General features: G+C 54.8%; 12 protein-coding genes across 12 annotated transcripts; 6 read left to right on the top strand and 6 right to left on the bottom strand.

Moving 5' to 3' along the window:
* Nucleotides 1–2,199: 2,199 nt before the first annotated feature.
* Nucleotides 2,200–3,774, bottom strand: PHYSODRAFT_335022 (hypothetical protein; the record flags this gene model as incomplete). The annotated part of the gene is made up of 1 exon (XM_009532377.1): nt 2,200–3,774. One exon carries the CDS (start codon nt 3,772–3,774, stop codon nt 2,200–2,202), a length of 1,575 nt encoding a protein of 524 aa, XP_009530672.1.
* A 547-nt stretch (nt 3,775–4,321) lies between these two features.
* PHYSODRAFT_316603 (hypothetical protein) lies at nt 4,322–6,065 on the bottom strand (the record flags this gene model as incomplete). The annotated part of the gene is made up of 4 exons (XM_009532378.1): nt 4,322–5,088; nt 5,112–5,620; nt 5,677–5,897; nt 6,054–6,065. 4 exons carry the CDS (start codon nt 6,063–6,065, stop codon nt 4,322–4,324), a joined length of 1,509 nt encoding a protein of 502 aa, XP_009530673.1.
* A 176-nt stretch (nt 6,066–6,241) lies between these two features.
* PHYSODRAFT_511223 (hypothetical protein) lies at nt 6,242–7,810 on the bottom strand (the record flags this gene model as incomplete). Its single annotated transcript, XM_009532379.1, has 1 exon — nt 6,242–7,810. The coding sequence occupies one exon, from the start codon at nt 7,808–7,810 to the stop codon at nt 6,242–6,244; it is 1,569 nt and encodes a 522-aa protein (XP_009530674.1).
* Nucleotides 7,811–8,247: 437 nt separating this feature from the next.
* On the bottom strand, nt 8,248–8,913 carry PHYSODRAFT_335024 (hypothetical protein; the record flags this gene model as incomplete). The annotated part of the gene is made up of 1 exon (XM_009532380.1): nt 8,248–8,913. The coding sequence occupies one exon, from the start codon at nt 8,911–8,913 to the stop codon at nt 8,248–8,250; it is 666 nt and encodes a 221-aa protein (XP_009530675.1).
* A 1,086-nt stretch (nt 8,914–9,999) lies between these two features.
* On the top strand, nt 10,000–10,221 carry PHYSODRAFT_512909 (hypothetical protein; the record flags this gene model as incomplete). The annotated part of the gene is made up of 1 exon (XM_009532381.1): nt 10,000–10,221. A coding segment is annotated over one exon (222 nt), but the record flags the coding sequence as incomplete, so codon positions are not given.
* Nucleotides 10,222–10,532: 311 nt separating this feature from the next.
* PHYSODRAFT_513203 (hypothetical protein) lies at nt 10,533–10,703 on the top strand (the record flags this gene model as incomplete). Its single annotated transcript, XM_009532382.1, has 1 exon — nt 10,533–10,703. A coding segment is annotated over one exon (171 nt), but the record flags the coding sequence as incomplete, so codon positions are not given.
* Nucleotides 10,704–11,228: 525 nt separating this feature from the next.
* Nucleotides 11,229–11,402, top strand: PHYSODRAFT_513024 (hypothetical protein; the record flags this gene model as incomplete). The annotated part of the gene is made up of 1 exon (XM_009532383.1): nt 11,229–11,402. A coding segment is annotated over one exon (174 nt), but the record flags the coding sequence as incomplete, so codon positions are not given.
* Nucleotides 11,403–11,768: 366 nt separating this feature from the next.
* PHYSODRAFT_406569 (hypothetical protein) lies at nt 11,769–12,241 on the top strand (the record flags this gene model as incomplete). Its single annotated transcript, XM_009532384.1, has 3 exons — nt 11,769–11,852; nt 11,919–12,046; nt 12,112–12,241. Coding segments are annotated over 3 exons (342 nt in total), but the record flags the coding sequence as incomplete, so codon positions are not given.
* A 1,013-nt stretch (nt 12,242–13,254) lies between these two features.
* PHYSODRAFT_410014 (hypothetical protein) lies at nt 13,255–14,034 on the top strand (the record flags this gene model as incomplete). The annotated part of the gene is made up of 2 exons (XM_009532385.1): nt 13,255–13,325; nt 13,389–14,034. Coding segments are annotated over 2 exons (717 nt in total), but the record flags the coding sequence as incomplete, so codon positions are not given.
* A 348-nt stretch (nt 14,035–14,382) lies between these two features.
* Nucleotides 14,383–14,661, bottom strand: PHYSODRAFT_512318 (hypothetical protein; the record flags this gene model as incomplete). Its single annotated transcript, XM_009532386.1, has 1 exon — nt 14,383–14,661. One exon carries the CDS (start codon nt 14,659–14,661, stop codon nt 14,383–14,385), a length of 279 nt encoding a protein of 92 aa, XP_009530681.1.
* Nucleotides 14,662–14,848: 187 nt separating this feature from the next.
* Nucleotides 14,849–15,814, bottom strand: PHYSODRAFT_514382 (hypothetical protein; the record flags this gene model as incomplete). The annotated part of the gene is made up of 1 exon (XM_009532387.1): nt 14,849–15,814. One exon carries the CDS (start codon nt 15,812–15,814, stop codon nt 14,849–14,851), a length of 966 nt encoding a protein of 321 aa, XP_009530682.1.
* Nucleotides 15,815–16,077: 263 nt separating this feature from the next.
* Nucleotides 16,078–16,968, top strand: PHYSODRAFT_394760 (hypothetical protein; the record flags this gene model as incomplete). The annotated part of the gene is made up of 2 exons (XM_009532388.1): nt 16,078–16,338; nt 16,498–16,968. Coding segments are annotated over 2 exons (732 nt in total), but the record flags the coding sequence as incomplete, so codon positions are not given.
* Nucleotides 16,969–17,872: the final 904 nt, after the last annotated feature.

Consider the following 17,872-nt stretch of genomic DNA (forward strand, 5'->3'; position numbering starts at 1 on the left):
AGCAGGTCATCGGCTGCTGAGCGGGCCGACTCGGACAGCCAAGTGTCGAGTGATGCTGCGAGTGTGGGGCGTCTATCAACGCCTCCTTGCACAGCACTTCGTGAGTACACAGGCCCGAGAGGCACTCGCCATAAAGACCCTCCAGTGACACGGAGCGGTCGGGTAAGTAAACCGCCCACGTGGTTCGGTGACTACGTCTACATTGCCTAAGAAAATACAAATCCAGATGACGATGTGAACTCGTTGCCTGCTGGATGGAGGAAAGCACGAGCTGAGTTGCAACGTGCTATGGCGAACGAGTTGATCCTTGCATGGTGGGAGGACTATTGCTGCATGAGTACTGGCGAGTTTGAAGAGCCAGATACTTTCGGTGACGCTATGGAGAGTGAGCACTCATTGCAATGGAAAAATGCAGCTGATGATGAGTTTGATTCGTTGATGAAGAACGATACCTGGGAGTTGGTGCCGCGCGAGAAGCACGTGAAAGTGCTGCAGAATCGCTGGATCTTTCACGTCAAGTATCTAGCGAACGGAGAGATCGAAAGATTCCAAGCGAGGCTCGTGATCAAGGGCTTCATACAGATTTATGGTATCGGTGTACTCGCCTGTTGTGAGGCTGGAGACACTGCGTGTTCTCTTGACACTGGCGGCTGTCTGGGATTATGAAGTGCATCAGATGGATGTCACTACTGCTTTCTTGAATGGGGCGATTGACGTGGAGGTCTATATGGAGCAGCCTGAAGGCTACAAAGTGAAAGGCAAAGAGGACTGGGTGTGCAGATTGAAGAAGAGCCTGTACGGCTTGAAGCAGGGGCCCAGAGTGTGGTTTCAGCTGCTCAAGTCGTTCTTGGAGGAGCAGGGCTTCACGATGCTGCAGTCGGAGGCCTGCGTGGCTGTTAAAGTAATTGATGGGCAGTTGGTCTTCATCCCTCTCTATGTTGACGATCTGATTTTGCTTGCTCCGTCGATGGAGCTCATCAACAAGATGAAGAAGATGTTCGAGGACCGGTTTGCGATGAAGGATCTCGGGGAGTTAGACTACATTCTAGGCTGGGAGATCACGCGGAACCGGGCCGAGAGAACGATGTTCATTGGTCAGCAAAAGTATGCCGAGACCGTGCTCAAGCGGTTCAACATGCAGGACTGCAATGGCTGCAAGACGCCGAGCACGGCGGATCTGAAGCTGAGCAAGGCCATGTGTCCGACCGAAAACGATGAAAGGCAACTGATGAGATCGAAGCCATATCGTGCTGTGGTTGGCAGCCTGATGTACCTGATGCTCGGTACCCGGCCCGATCTGGCCTACCTAGTTAGGGAGTGCAGTCAGTTCTTGGAAAACCCAGGTCTGTTGCATTGGAGAGCTGCAAAACTTGGATTGCGCTACCTGAAAGACACAGCGGACTGGGGGCCCCAGCTTGGTGGCCTAGCGTGGTCAGATCAAAAGCTGGATGATCATCTGAGAGCATACGCAGATGCGGATTTTTCAAATCGAGTTGATGATCGAAAGTCTGTTGCAGGCTACGTGACTCAATTTTGTGGGAGCATCATTTCGTGGAGCAGCCAGACGGAGAAGACCGTCGCGCTGCACACGACCGAGGCCGAATATATGGCTCTTAGTCTACTGGTGCAGGAGGTGGTGCACTTGCGCCAAATGCTGAAGGAGCTGCAGGTGCAGCAAATTCAGCCATCCCAAGTCTTTGTTGACAACGAAAGTGCAAAGAAGCTTGCCAGCAACCCTGTGTTTCATTCTCGGACCAAGCACATCGATGTGCGCCACCACTTCGTGCGTGAGCGCATCGATTTGAAGGAAATTGACGTGCTTCGGGTGCCAGGCGTTGATAACGTGGCCGATGCTTTTACAAAGCCATTGGCACGTCCGGCATTTGAAAAACACAGAGCTGCAATGGGATTATTGCCAAGGGCAAGATTTGGAGATGCAAGTTGATGGGAATCCGTAGGTGGGGCTGTTGCGGATTATACTGATCCCCACTATACCACTTGCAGTTGGAGTAAGACAAAAGGTGAAAGAGAAGAATCTAGGCCTCAGTTGAGAATATACACACGACCAACAAGGTGGCTTTTGCCGCCCAGCTGAGTGTTGTCGTTGCTTCCATCTCTGCGTGAGCAGCACCAAGAGGACACTCCACTTCAGAAGTGAAGTGATATGATAATTACATGTAATTGCAGGTGGCTACGAGCTTAGTATGCCGGGGCGGTGGCCTCGTGCACGGTACACTCGAGCGGGCCCTTGATGGGCAGCGTGACGCTGTAGTCGTACGTGATCTTGAACGGGTCCTCGACCGTCTTGATGTCGAAGCGGCTGAAGAGCACGGCAATGACCGTCTGCATCTCCAGCAGGGCGAAGCGCATGCCGATGCACTGGTGCGGGCCACCGCCGAACGTGATGAACTGGAACGGGTTGACGAACTTGATCTTGCCCGTCTCCTCGTCGATCCAGCGGTCCGGGTTGTACTCGGCGGCGTCCTCGCCCCACACCTTCTTGACCCGCGCAGCGGCGTACACCGACATGACCACATACGAGCCGTAGGGTACGAAAGTGCCCTCACGGAGCGTGGTCGACCGCATGGGCGTGCGGTGGACGCCCGTCATGTACAGACGCAGACTCTCCTTGAGCACGGCCTCGATGTACGGCACCTTGGCCAGGTCCTCCATCGTGGGGACTTCCAGCTCGCCCGTCATAAGGCCCGGCAGCTTCTCGCGGATCTCGGCACGAAGCTTGGCCAGCACGCGCGGGTGCCGGTTGAGATTGACGATGACCCAGGCCAAGCTGAAGCTCGTGGTCTCCTTGCCGGCGAGGAAGAAGTCCATCATGGCGTCGCGCAGGTCGGACGAGTCCGTCTTGCCCGTGGTGTCCACAAACAGCGTGAGCAGGTCCGTCTTGGTGTTCCAGTCCTCGGCGGTCTTGCTCGCCATCGACTTGAGCATGACCTCGTTCAGCAGCTCCGTGGCCACCTTGATGCAGCGCTTGAGCATGCGCTCGTCGCCAATGTTGAGGAAGCGCTTGAGCTTCCAGTACCACATGGGCGACTGCAGGCGAGCGCCGAACACCTCCGCGTACCCGTCGACGGCCTCGATGAACGGGTGGTCCATCTCCGAGTTGATGTCGCCGTCCAGGCCGTGCAGGTCCACGCCGAAGCCGATCTTGGTGAACACGTCGCTCGAGAACTTGCCCAGCAGCGACTTCATGGGGACGACACAGCCTTCCTTGGCGCACTGCGCCAGCACGTCGCGCAGCTTGAGGGACTTCTCGCAGATGACCTCGTCCATGACGTCGCGCAGCATCTTCATGGAGAACAAGTGGCTGGCGATGCGGCGCTGCTTGAGCCACTTCTCGCCGTCCACGCCGGCCACGCCCTCGCCGAAGATGTCGTGCTGCAGGTCGACGAGCTCGTCTCCACGTCCGAAGTTGTCGAACTGCGCCTTGAAGACGTCCTCGCAGGCCTCGGGGGACGTGAGAATCAACGTCTGCGGGCGCCCGATGATGCTGAGCACCCAGGGCTTGCCGTCGCTGACCTGACTCTGCTCGGCCATCCAGTCCTGCAGTCGGTCCTTCTGGAAGTACATGACGTCCAGGGTGTTGCCCAGAATCGGCAGCGTCGACTTGGGGCGGTGCAGCCCCTGGGCGTCCAGCGCGCGCGTGATCTTCAGCTCCTTGTACACGGCGACCAGCAGCTTGTAGCCCAGGTAGAGGCCGCTGAGCGTCCCCGCGGCGAGCACCGCCTGCCGTTCGTGGTGCTGCGAGATGCCCCACATGCTGCTTGGATCCGATCGAAGTCAAACTGCGAGGCGCGAGGCGAATTCCAAAATGATGCAGCTCCGAGTCGAGTCGGCAGCAATGGCCAGCGTGGCGAGCCTCGCACCACCGCAAGGATCAGCATGACTGAGGTTGCCGTGCTTTAGCGCAGGCGCCGGCTGGGCAACCCATTTCGGATCGTCTCCAGCGTGTCTCCCGTTATCTAATCGCGCCAGGAGCGGCTACTTCAGATTTGAGGGCGCGCCGAGCCCTGCTCATTGGCCCGCGTGGCCTCTTCACTTCAACTGCAGCGCTACTGGCGGAGAAGGGACGTCGAGGCACCGAGCCGCGCATTGTCCACGACAAGCCCGGGGTCCAATGCGCAGCTGCAAGCGCCGACAACGTAGCGCTGGCTCAGCGATCGATCATCGATTGTCCTTCTTGCAAGTTGACCTTCCCGAGGGGAAGCATTCAAAGGTACAGATGCACAGTAGGGGGCTTTGGGGCGTTGAGAAGGCAAAAGGTCAATGTTACGTGCAAGTACTGTACAATGTTGGCTGTTGTTGCCTAGTAGGCAGCGGGTGTGATCTCTCGCACGGTGACGTTGAGCGGGCCCTTGACGGGCAGCGTGATGGCGAAGTCGTAGGTGAGGTCGAACGGGTCCTCGGTCGTCTTGAGGTCGAAGTGGCTGAACAGCACGGCCATCGTCGTCTGGATCTGCAGCAGCGCGAAGCGCATGCCGAGGCACTGACGGGGGCCGGCGCCGAACGTGACGAACTTGAACGGGGACACGGGCGTGACCTTGCCGGTCGCGGCGTCGATCCACCGCTCGGGTTTGTACTCGGCCGCGTCCTCGCCCCAGACGCTCTTCACGCGCGCGGACGCGTACATGGGGATCATGACGGCGCAGCCTTCCGGCACGAAGGTGCCGTCACTGAGCGTCGTGGCCGTGTTGGCCATGCGGTTGGAGGCCGTCATGTGCAGACGCAGACTCTCCTTCGCCACGGCCTCCAGGTACGGGAGCTTCTGCAAGTCCTCCATGGTCGGGACCTTGATCTCGCCCGTCATGAGACCAGGCAGATTCGCCCGGATCTCGTCGCGGAGCTTGGCCAGCACCGCCGGGTAGCGGTTGAGATTGATCAGGACCCACGACAGGCTGAAGCTCGACGTGTCCTTGCTGGCCAACAGGAAGGACATGAGCGTGTCGTGAACCGCTTTCGGGTCGATGCTCGTGTTCGCTTCGACGAACAGCGTCAGCAGATCCGTCCGCTTAGCGTCGCTGCTGTCCTGGCGCCGAACCTCCAACGACTTGGCCAGCACCTGCTGGGTGCCACCTTAGCGCTTTGTTTGAGTCGACCCTCGTCGTCGATGCTCAGGAAGCGCTTGAGCTTCCAGAACCACGCCGGGGACTGAACGCGCGCCCCGAAGACCTCCGCGTACACGTCGACGGCCCGGATGAAGGCGTTGTTCGAGTCCGAGCACGGGTCGCTCTCCAGGCTGCGGAGGTCGACGCCAAAGCCAATCTTGGTGAACACCTCGCTTGTGAACTTGCCGAAGAGCGACTTCATCGGGACGACCTTGCCCTGCTTGGCGCACTCGGCGAGGACGTCCTTGAGCTTGGTCACCTTCTCGATGATCACTTCGTCCATCACGTCGCGCAGCATTTTCATCGAGAAGAGATGGCTGGCGACGCGGCGCTGCTTCTGCCACTCCTCGCCGTCCACGCCGGCGATGCCGTCGCCAAAGATGTCGTAGATAACGTCTCGCAGCTCCGTGCCGCGCCCGAAGTTATCGAACTGCGTCTTGAAAACATCCTCGCAGGCCTCGGGGGACGTGACCACAAGCGCGTCGGGGCGACCGACAATGCTGAGCACCCAGGGCTTGCCCTCCTGAGAATGCTCTGCTCCGCCATCCAGTCCCACAACCGCTCCTTCTGGTAGAACATGACGTCGAGTGTGTTGCCCAGAATCGGCAGCGTCGACTTGGGGCGGTACAGTCCCTGGGCGTCGAACGCACGGGCCATGCTGCCGGACTTGTACATGGCGGAGAGGAGCTTATAGCTGACGTACAACGCGCCGAGAGCGCTCACGGCCAGCGCGGCTTCGCGCTCGCTCACTTGGTGCTTAGCCAACCCCCACATGGTCTGCTAGTTGAAAGGTCTAGGACGATGCTTGAAGTACTCGCTGCGAAATGCAAAATGGGGACTGCGGCAGCGTTGGCAGGCGCCGCGCACGAGCTAGCTACACATAGCAAAGCATAGCATACATGTACAGTGTACATGTGTACATTGTACACACACCACCGCAACCATCTTCCCGGATGCAAGATCAGCTTCACTATGCAGGAATTATGCAGCCAAGAGGCCCGTCTGAAGACGCTGCAGAGCTGATCATCAAGCACACAGACGACAAACTCAGCGTGAGCGATCGATCAATCATTAAGGTCGACACAAATCGTCCTTGTTCAAAGTCTCAACGCTATGCGTGCTCACGCTAGTTCATGCACGGAAACGTTGAGAGGCCCTTTCACCGGCAGCGTGAATGCGATGTCGTACGTGAGCTTGAACGGGTCCTCCACAGTCTTCAAGTCGAAGCGACTGAACATCACAGCGATGGCGACCCGCATTTGCAGCAGGGCAAAACGCATGCCGATGCATTGACGAGGCCCCGCGATGAAGCTGATGAACTTGAACGAAGATACGTTCTTGACTTTCCCCGTCTTGGGGTCGATCCATCGCTCGGGTTTGTACTCGTCGGCGTCTTCACCCCACACGTTCTTCATTCGAGCGGCGGCGTACAATGCTACCATAATGCCACAGCCAAGAGGCACGAACGTGCCGTCGCTGAGCGTCGTCGACTGGTTTGCCACGCGGTTTACCGCCGTCACGTACAGCCGGAGGCTCTCCTTCACGACCGCCTCAAGGTAAGGCAGGTTCTGCAAGTCCTCGTACGTTGGGACGTCGATCTCACCAGTCATTAGCCCAGGCAACTTTTCTCTGAACTCCGCACGGAGCTTGGCCAGCACGTCGGGGTACCGATTCAAGTTGACGATGACCCACGCCAAGCTGAAGCTAGTCGTCTCACTCCCGGCTAGCAAGAAGTTCATGACGGAATCGCGGACAATCTGCACGTCGGTGTTGTCGTTCGCCTCCATGAACAAATTAAGCAGATCTTTCCTGCCATGGCCGTTGTCGCTGGTCTTCTTCTCCATGGACTTTCGCATCACCTCGTACGTGAAGTCGTGCACAATTTTGTTGGCGTGTTTCAGCTCGCGTTCGTCTCCGACGTTCAGCAGCCGCTTGAGCTTCCACATCCACGTCGGGGACAGCAGCCGAGCGCCAAGAACCTCAGTGTATACCTCCACTGCCTTCATGAACGGGTGGTCCATCTTCGAGTCCACGTCGCCAGCAAGATTGTTCAGGTCCACTCCGAAGCCGATCTTGGTGAACACGTCGCCCGACAGCTTGGCCAGCAGCGACTTCATGTTCACTACACGCCCCTGTTTAGCGCACTCTGAGAGTACGCCTCGCAGCTGGAGCGACTTCTCATTGGCGACTGCGTCCACGACTTCACGCAGCGTTCGGGCGGTGAACATGAGGCTGGCAGTGCGTCGGTGCTTGACCCACTGCTCGCCGTCCGCTCCGACGATCCCATCGCCCACGAACGCGTAGAAGAGCTCGCGCATGTCGGCGCCTCGCTCGAAAGTCTCGAACTGCGTCTTGAAAATGTCTTCAAGCGTTTCGGGGGACGTGACGACGAGGGACGTGGGGCGGTCGATGATTCGCAGCACCCAGGGTTTGCCTCCACTGATTGCACTCTGCTCCGTGACCCAGTCCCAAAGTCGCTCTCTCTGGAAGAAGAGCAGGTCGAGCGTGTTGCCGAGTACCGGAAGCGTCGAGTCCGGGGAGTGGAGCTTTTGCTTCGTGAGCGCTGCATCAAGTACGCGCTGCGAGTACAGGGCGGTCGCGACCTTCCATCCTGCGTAGAGCGAGCCGAGCGTAGCGGCCGTGAGGAGAACAGCGCTGCTCGTCGTGGCGTGGTTCTGGGCGGTCCACATGACGGGAGGCAAGGAGGTGACCTTTTGACCGACCTTTCAGCGCAGGGACCTGAACAGTGCTCGTGCTTTTATTTACTAGTTCAACTCTCTATGGTTCTTCTGTAAAGGAATTTAGATTGCCAGATTCGAAGGATCAGATCGCTATCCTAAGAGCGCAGAAGAGGTAAACACGTTACGTAGGAGCCTCATGAACATCCTATTTGCTCTGCAACCGATAGGACAAAGTCTAGCACACAACAATTCGAGCCTTCTGTTGAGATAGCGCATTTCTGATTAGAGTTTGTCCTAAGTACATGGAGTTCCTTTGTCTTTTAATTTGATTTGATTGCGGTTTAGCCGGCTAACTGTTCCCAAAGCCGCGCTGAGCGCGGCCCGCCTACGGGTATACCCGCGACAGCAGCCCATTGGAGTTCCTTTGTCTGCCACGGACGCCTCGCTCACGCAAGTTCATGCACGGAAACGTTGAGAGGCCCTTTCACCGGCAGCGTGAATGCGATGTCGTACGTGAGCTTGAACGGGTCCTCCACAGTCTTCAAGTCGAAGCGACTGAACATCCCAGCGATGGCGACCCGCATTTGCAGCAGGGCAAAACGCATGCCGATGCATTGACGAGGCCCCGCGATGAAGCTGATGAACTTGAACGAAGATACGTTCTTGACTTTCCCCGTCTTGGGGTCGATCCATCGCTCGGGTTTGTACTCGTCGGCGTCTTCACCCCACACGTTCTTCATTCGAGCGGCGGCGTACAATGCTACCATAATGCCACAGCCAAGAGGCACGAACGTGCCGTCGCTGAGCGTCGTCGACTGGTTTGCCACGCGGTTTACCGCCGTCACGTACAGCCGGAGGCTCTCCTTCACGACCGCCTCAAGGTAAGGCAGGTTCTGCAAGTCCTCGTACGTTGTGACGTCGATCTCGCCGGTCATCAGCCCAGGCAACCTTTCTCTGAATTCGGTGCGTAGCTTGGCCAGCACGTCAGGGTAGCGGTTCAGGTTAATAACCACCCAAGACAAGCTGAAGCTGGTTGTGTCATGACCCGCCAGCAGGAAGTTCATGACCGAATCACGAACAACCTGCACGTCCACAGTGTCGCCTGACTGCATGAACAGGCTCAACAGGTCCTTTCTTCCTTCTCCATGGGAGTGGTTAGAGCAACCATAAGTATGGTTGCTTTTAGCCATTCTGAGACATGTATGGTTGCTTTTAGGGATTTCAAAAATTACGAGCGTAATTTAAATGTCTAAATTACCATTAAGCCCTTAGGTACGCAAATCACGCTAAAGTGCGCTTCTGATTAGGTACGATGCCATTAAGTGCGCCACCTCACAGCCGCTCATTTTAAGAATCGCGCTGCTGAACGGAGGCCACGTGGGGCACGCACCTCTCGCGAATGAGTCAAGCACCAAACGGCGAGGGGGGACCGATGGCTCCTGCGGGGGGAGCCATTATAAACGGTAATCAGTATGCTCCATGTTGGTGGCAACGAGAGTATCTACGTGCCTCACATTTTGTTTGAATTCTGTCGGTATGTATTGTTTAGGCCGAAAGCTGCGGAACGTAAACGAGGAGCTAAACTACATGTACGCCGCTCTCGGGATTGAAAAAGACGACGACGAAGACGAAGACTTTGTTCTGGATGAGGAGGATGAGGAAGACAACGGCGACGAAGAGGCGGAGGATTGCTACCAAGAGGAGGAAGACGAAGAAGAGGTCGATGATGACGAGGAGAGCGATAGCGATGAAGAGGATGGTGACGACGATGAAGAGGAGGCGAGTGACGATGAACAGGAGGCAGACGACGACGGAGAATCCAGCACAGAAGACGAAGCAGAAGCGGGTAAGACTCGTTTGGATTATTGTTGATACTTATTGAGTTGAACTGATAATGTATTGTGTATTGTTTTAGTTTGTTTAGAACGCAGGACACGCAAACAGAGCCCCGAGCCGAGAAAGAAAGCCACAGCACGCAAGAAAACACCAGGTATTCTCGTTAAAGTTGTTTTAAGCAAAAAGGTTGCGCTATCATTAATATTGACATTCACTTTGGAATCGATAGATACCGCCTGGCCAAATGCAAGCTTTCTGCTGGGGATGAAGACCAATCTTTCGCGGAAAAGCGTAAGGCGGAGCTGCAGCTTCACGAGTCTGTCGACGCTGATTCGGCCCCACGTTTATCCAAGCGGAACAAGCAGTACATACCGCGGAAGCGATCAAGCAAGCACCTTGACGAGTTGCGGGAGATCAACGAGGAGCGCGAAGAAATTATCAACCCCGTTCCGCCCTTTACCCCAGCGAATATCAAGAGTTGGAGCAAGTTCAACGCACACTTGAAAATATACAAGCAGAAGCACCACCTCAAGTTTCGAGTACGAAGCTCGGAGACACGAAATCAGTACAACAGGTATGTGTGACCTCTGTTTGATGAGAAATTTAAGTTATTAACGAAACCCCCTTTCATATGCAGCAATCATCGGGACCAAATCCCTTCACGTTTTAATTGGAGTCACAAGGTCCTCCGCTGTACACACGGTGTTTCGCAAGCGTCGCGCTCCAAGGGACATCGCAATAGAAAAGCAACTATTGCGGGTGTCCTGCACGCATGACACCAACTGTTCAGCGGATGGAAAATGGCAAATTTCGAATTGTCATAAGAAACGAGGTATCTGCCTTTTCGTGTATTTGTTTGCTTTGTTAGTATTTCTCACATGTCGCTGTTGATAATCAGAACTTTACCCACACGCACCCGACCACCCGAACGCAAGCATCGTTGTACCTGACAACAAAGACACTTCCGTTGGACGAGCAAGATCTCGAAGATGTTAAGACTTTAACGGATGCTAGTGTTTCTTCCAAGCACATCACGAACTTCCTGAATGAGAGAATCGGTGCGTAGTTTTATATATGATATGCTGAAGTGATACTTACGTTACTGTTCGCGCTTTGTGTGTTTGCTAGGCTGCAAAATAACACCTCAACAGACCCGTAATCTGATCCGCAGTATTATGGGGCACGACGCAGCGGAGGCCCGTTTGAAAGACATGCTGCAAGCTATCCGCCAGTTAGACGGTAGTGACGTCCTTGTTATTCAAGACCAAATGGACGTGACATGCGGTATCGTGATGCAAACAAAGGTGCAGAAGTTGATGTTCGAGCGCTGGGGCGACACTCTTACGATGGATTTCACTCACGGCACGAACAATTTGGGCTATCACTTGGGTGCGTATGAGTTGTTCGGTATAGCAACTTTATCTTTGTTACGGCAACCTTGCGTAGTTATAGCAACCATATCGATGATATAGCAACCTTATTAACAAAGTGATTTTCTACTGTTGTGTGTTGGAGTCTGGTCGTCACAACCGCTACTGGTAGAGGGTTCCCAGTTGTAGACTTCATATGCCTCAACCAACGAGCTCCGATGATGACAACAATCCTGGAGTATTTCCAAGAGAAGAACCCAAGTTGGCGGATGATATCCTACATCGTGATCGACAAAGATTTCGTTGAGTGGAGGGTGCTGAAAACACTATTTCCTGCTGCGAAAGTTTTACTTTGTCAATTCCATGCAATTTCGTACTGGAAGAAGGTGATGCAGCGGGCCCCATACAAGCTGAAGGTGTCTGAACGCGACGAGTTACTCAACCTGATGATAAAATCGCTGTACAGGTACGCAACAGATTCTATTTATGATTCTTGTGGTAACGCTAACATTGGAAAACAAACCATATGCAGCTCCACAGAGACAGGTTACGATTCTAGTTACGGTGCATTGAAGCAATACTGCGAAGACAACAAGAAACAAGCTTTATTCTCGTACTTTGAAAAGAACTGGGATTCGTGTCGAGAGGCGAACTTTGCTCACAGCAAATTTTTCACGGCTGGGAATTCTACAACGAACAGGATCGAGTCAAACTGGAATCAAGTGAACATACTGTTGGGGCACAAGACACGAATTGACAAGACTATTGCGGGCTTGGTGCAGCATCAAATCATGATAACTCAGCAGATCGGGTTCGTCATCGCGCAGCACCATTCGACTTCGCCCGTTCCTAAAACCATACCGATGTTTCTCCGGACGGTAGCAACTCGACTGTACCCTGACATCTTCGAGAAAGTGAGAAAAGAGTGGGAACGATTTGTGAACTTCATGGCAGATGCGACTTGTGAGCGTACAGCGTCGAGTCCTTCACAATGGAAAATTTATTGCGGGAATCAAACCTTTCGCTGTCACGATGTGGAGTGGACGTGTACTTGTCTATTTTATAGCAGTCACCATTTACCATGTCGTCATCTTATGCACTTAGCGAGGGGCATGGCTTCAAACTGCTTCCAGCTATGGCAATTCATGATCGGTGGAGTACGTACCAGACCTTGGAAGTGAAAAACGAATTGACGGCTGCAGCGAAAATGTTACAGCCAATTGTGCAGATGTCCAAGTTAAGGTTGCCGAAAGTAAAGTTGCCGAACGACACTGGGGCTGAACCAGAACAACCACTTTATGCTGCGGGGGGTAACGCTTCGCCAACCAAAGCTAGGAAGCAAGTTGCGTACGTACGGCTACGGCGAGGTGAACGGGCAAACCAGGTTGTATTGTCTTCAGCTGAAAAATACGCATACGCAAAAGCGATGCTGGAACCGCTATTGGAACACCTGTCAGATTTGTCTAGTGCAGACTTCTACCAAGAGCTAAGTGCCTGGAAGGAAACGATCGACATAGGGCTCAACCGTGTCAATCCTGCCCCCAACCGAGTTCTACAGAATCTGCTGAAGATAGCAAGCAAGAAGAAGATGTATCTGAACCTGTCTCAGACTCCATTCTGGACCCCGTGGAGGCAATGGGGACTATGACGCTCATGGACGCATTGGAAAGCAGCCCCATGACCATGAATTATGGCGATTACGAGTCCGACGAAAGTATGTTACCGACACAACGCACTCACCTTTCGCAGTCATCTCCAATTCGACCCCCCATCGACGAGAAATCTCATGACAGCTGCGGAATGAGTAGCTGTGACAAGGTTTCAAGCTCTACGAAGCCTGACACAGAGTCGCGCGTGCGCCAGGTCGATGTCGTTAGAGTTCCTAAGCCACCAAGCCAAGGAAAGTCAAGGTCGACTCCGAAACAGCTGATGCAAACTACTATCAGTCTCAAAGCCGACCGTCTTGCTGTTCACAAGTACCCCACTGAACTTGCCGTGACTTTGGATCAGTTCCTGGTTTGGGCCAGAAACACCTCAAATCTGAAGCGCGTGATGGAGATGCTGTCGAAGTATCCTGTTCAGCTGGAGGATGCCTATCTAAGAGCTCGGAAGATTGATTGTCATTGGGAAATTGTACGACCTGCGGACTACATGCACACATTTGTAATTCCACAAGACCTTGCCCTATCAATGCAGGCAGCAACGACTACTACCCGGAAGGAGAAGCAGCCAATTGTACTGGATTAAAAGGCCAAGAAGCAAGGACTTGTTCTCGACGTCGTCTTGGCGATTGATCCAAAACTGTGGAAATTTAGCGGGTATGGTTGCTTTAGCGATATGGTTGCTTTAATATGGTTGCTTTAACATGCTTATGTTTCTAGACAATATGTATGTGCTCTAACAGGATTCTACGCGATCAAGGCGAAGTGTACCTCATGGTTGAAGGACCGAAAGTGGCTGGAGCAAGATTGGCGTAAAGTTGACTCCATCGTGGATATTTTCGCTGCGGAGACAGCAACTGCAGGACTACCGCGTGATGCTGTTCCCGAGCGGCACCAAGGTCTAGCGAACGAAATTATCTCAAAGTTTACTTCAAGTCGGCTACGCACTGAATTTGTGACGCTCTCCAACAAAGTCCTGATCAGCTTTGACAACATCGTGGGAGGGATCTGTCGTGGATGGCTAAATGATAGCCCTGTGGACTTTTGCTTGGAGACCCTTACGAGATCGGTGGGGAAGTGCCATGTGCTGTCATCACTGACATGGGCTATCGGATGGCCAAGTCTCCCTAAGACAGCACTTGCAGCAACGAATTTTATTATCCACTCCGTTAATCTGCACGCAGACCACTGGGGGGTAATTATCCTTCGCCTACGCTACACAGCAAAAACAAGCAAGCTTCGGGTGCATGTTTACATGTACGAGCCGCTCATTGATGATGACTATCACCATGAAATGGAAATCGTGTGGACTGGAATCCCGAAAGACAAAGAAAATGAAGGAAAGGAGGGGCTTCGTGGTTATGTGGAGCGGTGGCACAAGGCTTCTGACCCCCGTGGCCATCTTTTCTTCGATCCGATTGAGTGGATCTGTGCCCCTCAACAACCTGATTTTGCTAGCTGTGGTGTAATGGTAGTAGTCCAAGCCCACAGCTATCTTACGGGGAACTTGCAGATGCAACTTTCTAGAATTTCCAAGAACGACGTCAAGGTGATGCGATTGAAAATGCTGTGGGTCATCATGTGTTACTCCCAAGAACATCATCTCTCTGAACGCGACGTCGCTAAAGCTAGCCAGATTCATCATCAGCTACAGAACCAGCTCTGAGAAACACCACAGTCTGTATTTACCTTTAAATACAGAGTCTATGCTGCATTAGTCTTTCATTTCTCGCACCGCCAGCTCCAGTAGAACATCGAGGGAAGCAGCGTCGTCCTCTGCAGTGAGACCACCTTGGTCGGCCCCTTCATCGCCCAAGACGGCTGCTAACGCATAGCTGTACTCTTCGCGATCTTCGACGAGGGCTTGGATTTGTAGCTGCGCTGCCAGAAGCTTTTCCAGATGCTCGGTGAGCTCATCCAGCTTCTTCTTGAGGAGTGCAATCTCGGCGATTCTCGCGCGCACCAGCTCATGTGCCAGCGATTTCTTCTCCATTTTTGCTGTCGCTCAAAATCTGCTAAGTGTTGAAAATGTGGGACACATATTGTCATGTGTTTCACGTATTGCTGTGTAGAGAACATCAGTTAGACGCCACCACGACGTGTCTAAATTTAGAGATATATGTAGCAAGACCATGACGAGGGCGACGTGTCCCTGTCATTTACGCGTCATTTAAAATAAATTACCGGGTGCCAGCTGGTTTTAGGGTTGCTTTAGGCCTTGTGGTTGCTTTAATTTCTGTCGTGTTGTCGTCATATGGTTGCTGTAACGCCATTCCTTCTCCATGGGTTTTCTTCTCCATGGACTCGCGCATCACTTCGTATGTCAAATCGTGCACAATTTTGTTGGCGTGTTTCAGCGCGCGTTCGTCTCCGACGTTGAGGAAGCGCTTGAGCTTCCACAGCCAGGTCGGTGACAGCAACCGAGTGCAAAGCACCTCAGCATAAACCTCCACTGCCTCCATGAAAGGGTGATCCATTGCGGACTCTACATTTCCTCCAAGACTATTGAGGTCCACTCCGAAGCCGATCTTGGTGAATGCGTCACCCGAAAACTTGGTCAGCAGCGACTTCATGCTCACTACGCGCCCTTGCTTGGCGCACTCTGAGAGTACGTCCCGTAACTGGAGCGACTTCTCCTTTGCGACTGCATCCACCACTTCACGCAGCGTTCGAGTAGTGAACATGAGGCTGGCAGTGCGTCGGTGCTTGACCCACTGCTCGCCGTCCGCTCCGACGATCCCATCGCCCACGAACGCGTAGAAGAGCTCGCGCATGTCGGCGCCTCGCTCGAAAGTCTCGAACTGCGTCTTGAAAATGTCTTCAAGCGTTTCGGGGGACGTGACGACGAGGGACGTGGGGCGGTCGATGATTCGCAGCACCCAGGGTTTGCCTCCACTGATTGCACTCTGCTCCGTGACCCAGTCCCAAAGTCGCTCTCTCTGGAAGAAGAGCAGGTCGAGCGTGTTGCCGAGTACCGGAAGCGTCGAGTCCGGGGAGTGGAGCTTTTGCTTCGTGAGCGCTGCATCAAGTACGCGCTGCGAGTACAGGGCGGTCGCGACCTTCCATCCTGCGTAGAGCGAGCCGAGCGTAGCGGCCGTGAGGAGAACAGCGCTGCTCGTCGTGGCGTGGTTCTGGGCAGTCCACATTTACTAAAGTGTGGCAAATTCAGATATGTGGACCGCCAAGAGCTGTATTCCATGGTAGAACCAGGGAATTGTGTTTTCCACTTCAAAATAGTACTTTCGATATACCGGTACACACCGGTATTATACCGGTAACCCTGACCGCCCACAGTCCAACCGATGGACGCGTGGCGTTCTCCCCTCACTTCGAATCAAGACCAACAAACAAGCAAGCAAGAAGGGGGTCATTAACCTCTCAAGACTACGTCATGATCACCCGTGGAACCACCGACCAAGCCGGCGCCCCCAGCTCGCCATCACCCAGGACCGAGACGGTCCCGTCGGACAGCGAGCGCCCGACTGCCGTCGCTGCCGCGGACTCAGCCCCTCCTGATGTTGTGGACGTCACGGGCGCGGACGAACCATGGGCGAGGGCGCCTGCAAGGCGCACGTCCGACCCCGCCCCGCTCCGCACGAGCAAGCGGGCGACGTCGAAGGTAGTCTCCGGTGAAGCCCTCACGGAAGCTCGCAAGGGCAAAAAGAAGCTGGTCAAGCGGCCGACGGCAGGGACCAGCGGCGAGGCACCACGGAAAGCGGTGGCCGACGGCGGCCACGACTCCGACTCCGACCCGGAGGACAAGGTGCCGGCGCCGCCTGCGAAGAAGCCGCGTAAGACTACGACTCCAGCGAAGACGAAGCCAGCGAAGGCCGCGACGACCTCGAAATGTGCGGTGCCGACGCCGAGATCCGACAGCGGCTTCGACCTGAGCTCCTTCATGGCCTCCTTCTCGCCCGGCACTGCGCTCGAGGCGACTGTTGCGCCCGTCGATGGGAGCACCGCCGTCGCGACGACCCCCAACGAAGCCTCGGTGGCGACCGACGACATCGCCCCTCAGGACGGCGTTGCTGTTCGTGCGCAATTGCAAGAGCTGCAAGATGAGGTGGAACGTCTGTGTGCGCTGGTGGCCGGGCAAGGGCTTGCTCAGCTCCCTGTCGCCGTCACGTCACGCCTGCATGCAGACCCCTCGGCTCCCACGGCTCCTAACAACAAGGGGGAGATGCCGCCGGCGGAGTTGCGGTACCTGACGACATCAAGCTTCCCCGAAGGTGCGAAGAAGGCGAAGGGCGACTACAACCCACCGCAAGCTCATCTTCTGGCGGCGAGCCGGATGTTCCGCGCATTCGGCACGGAGACAGGTAAGCCCCTGTCTGCGATGTCGTTTGTGTTATGGATGCGGGAGCTAGAGGCGGTAAAGTTTCAAGCTACTCCTGCGGTGCTGATGGCGATCTTCAGTAGTCGTCTGGGGTCACGTGGGCTCACTGTGATGCATTTCAAGGAGTCGTCGGAGATGTCGTCGCTGGAAGCTGGCTCGTCAAACGCGAACTTCTCGAGAGACTTTCGGCGCGCGAGCGGAAAATTTTCCGTGAGAGCACCTGTTTTGCCCTTCGTCCGACCTCTTCCACCACCGGAACACCGACTTCACCAGGTAGCCACAAGGGCACCAGCGGCACTTTGACCTTACGGTCCGGGTCGGCCATACAGCCACCTACAGCTATACAGCTACCTTTGACTATACAGTCCGGGTCGACCATACAGTCACCCACGGCCGTACAGCCAGTGCCGGCCATACAGCCGGTACACCAATTAAACCATATACGTGGAGCGTCACCTCTCACTATATCACAAGATGTTAGGTGTCCATTACCACGTGGGAGTGAGTTGAGAAGCGCTGCGACTCAGCCGGCCTCGCGGATAATCGGCTCGCCGGGGTCGGCATCGTGTACCCCGGACCAAGGAAGTACGGGTCATCCTCTAGAAGAAGCCAAGTTGCGCAACGATATCGCGCCGCGGCCAAGCTACCTGCGCCCCGTCGTCAGCGTCAAGACCGATGCAGGCATGCACCTGAACGCCCGTGCCTGGAGCGATTTACTGCGGATGTCTCGGAGAGCTACTCTGGCTCAAGCTATGGCAAAATATGGCATCGCGCTGCCGCCGGACAATTATCCGCTGTCGCGACCAGGCGCGGCGGGACCCGAGTTCCTTCTGGACACCCCGTTGCAAAAGGCGCTATCGGAATATGC

The sequence above is a fragment of the Phytophthora sojae genome (assembly GCF_000149755.1).
Source record: "Phytophthora sojae unplaced genomic scaffold PHYSOscaffold_6, whole genome shotgun sequence".
NCBI classification, from domain to species: Eukaryota; Oomycota; class Peronosporomycetes; order Peronosporales; family Peronosporaceae; genus Phytophthora; species Phytophthora sojae.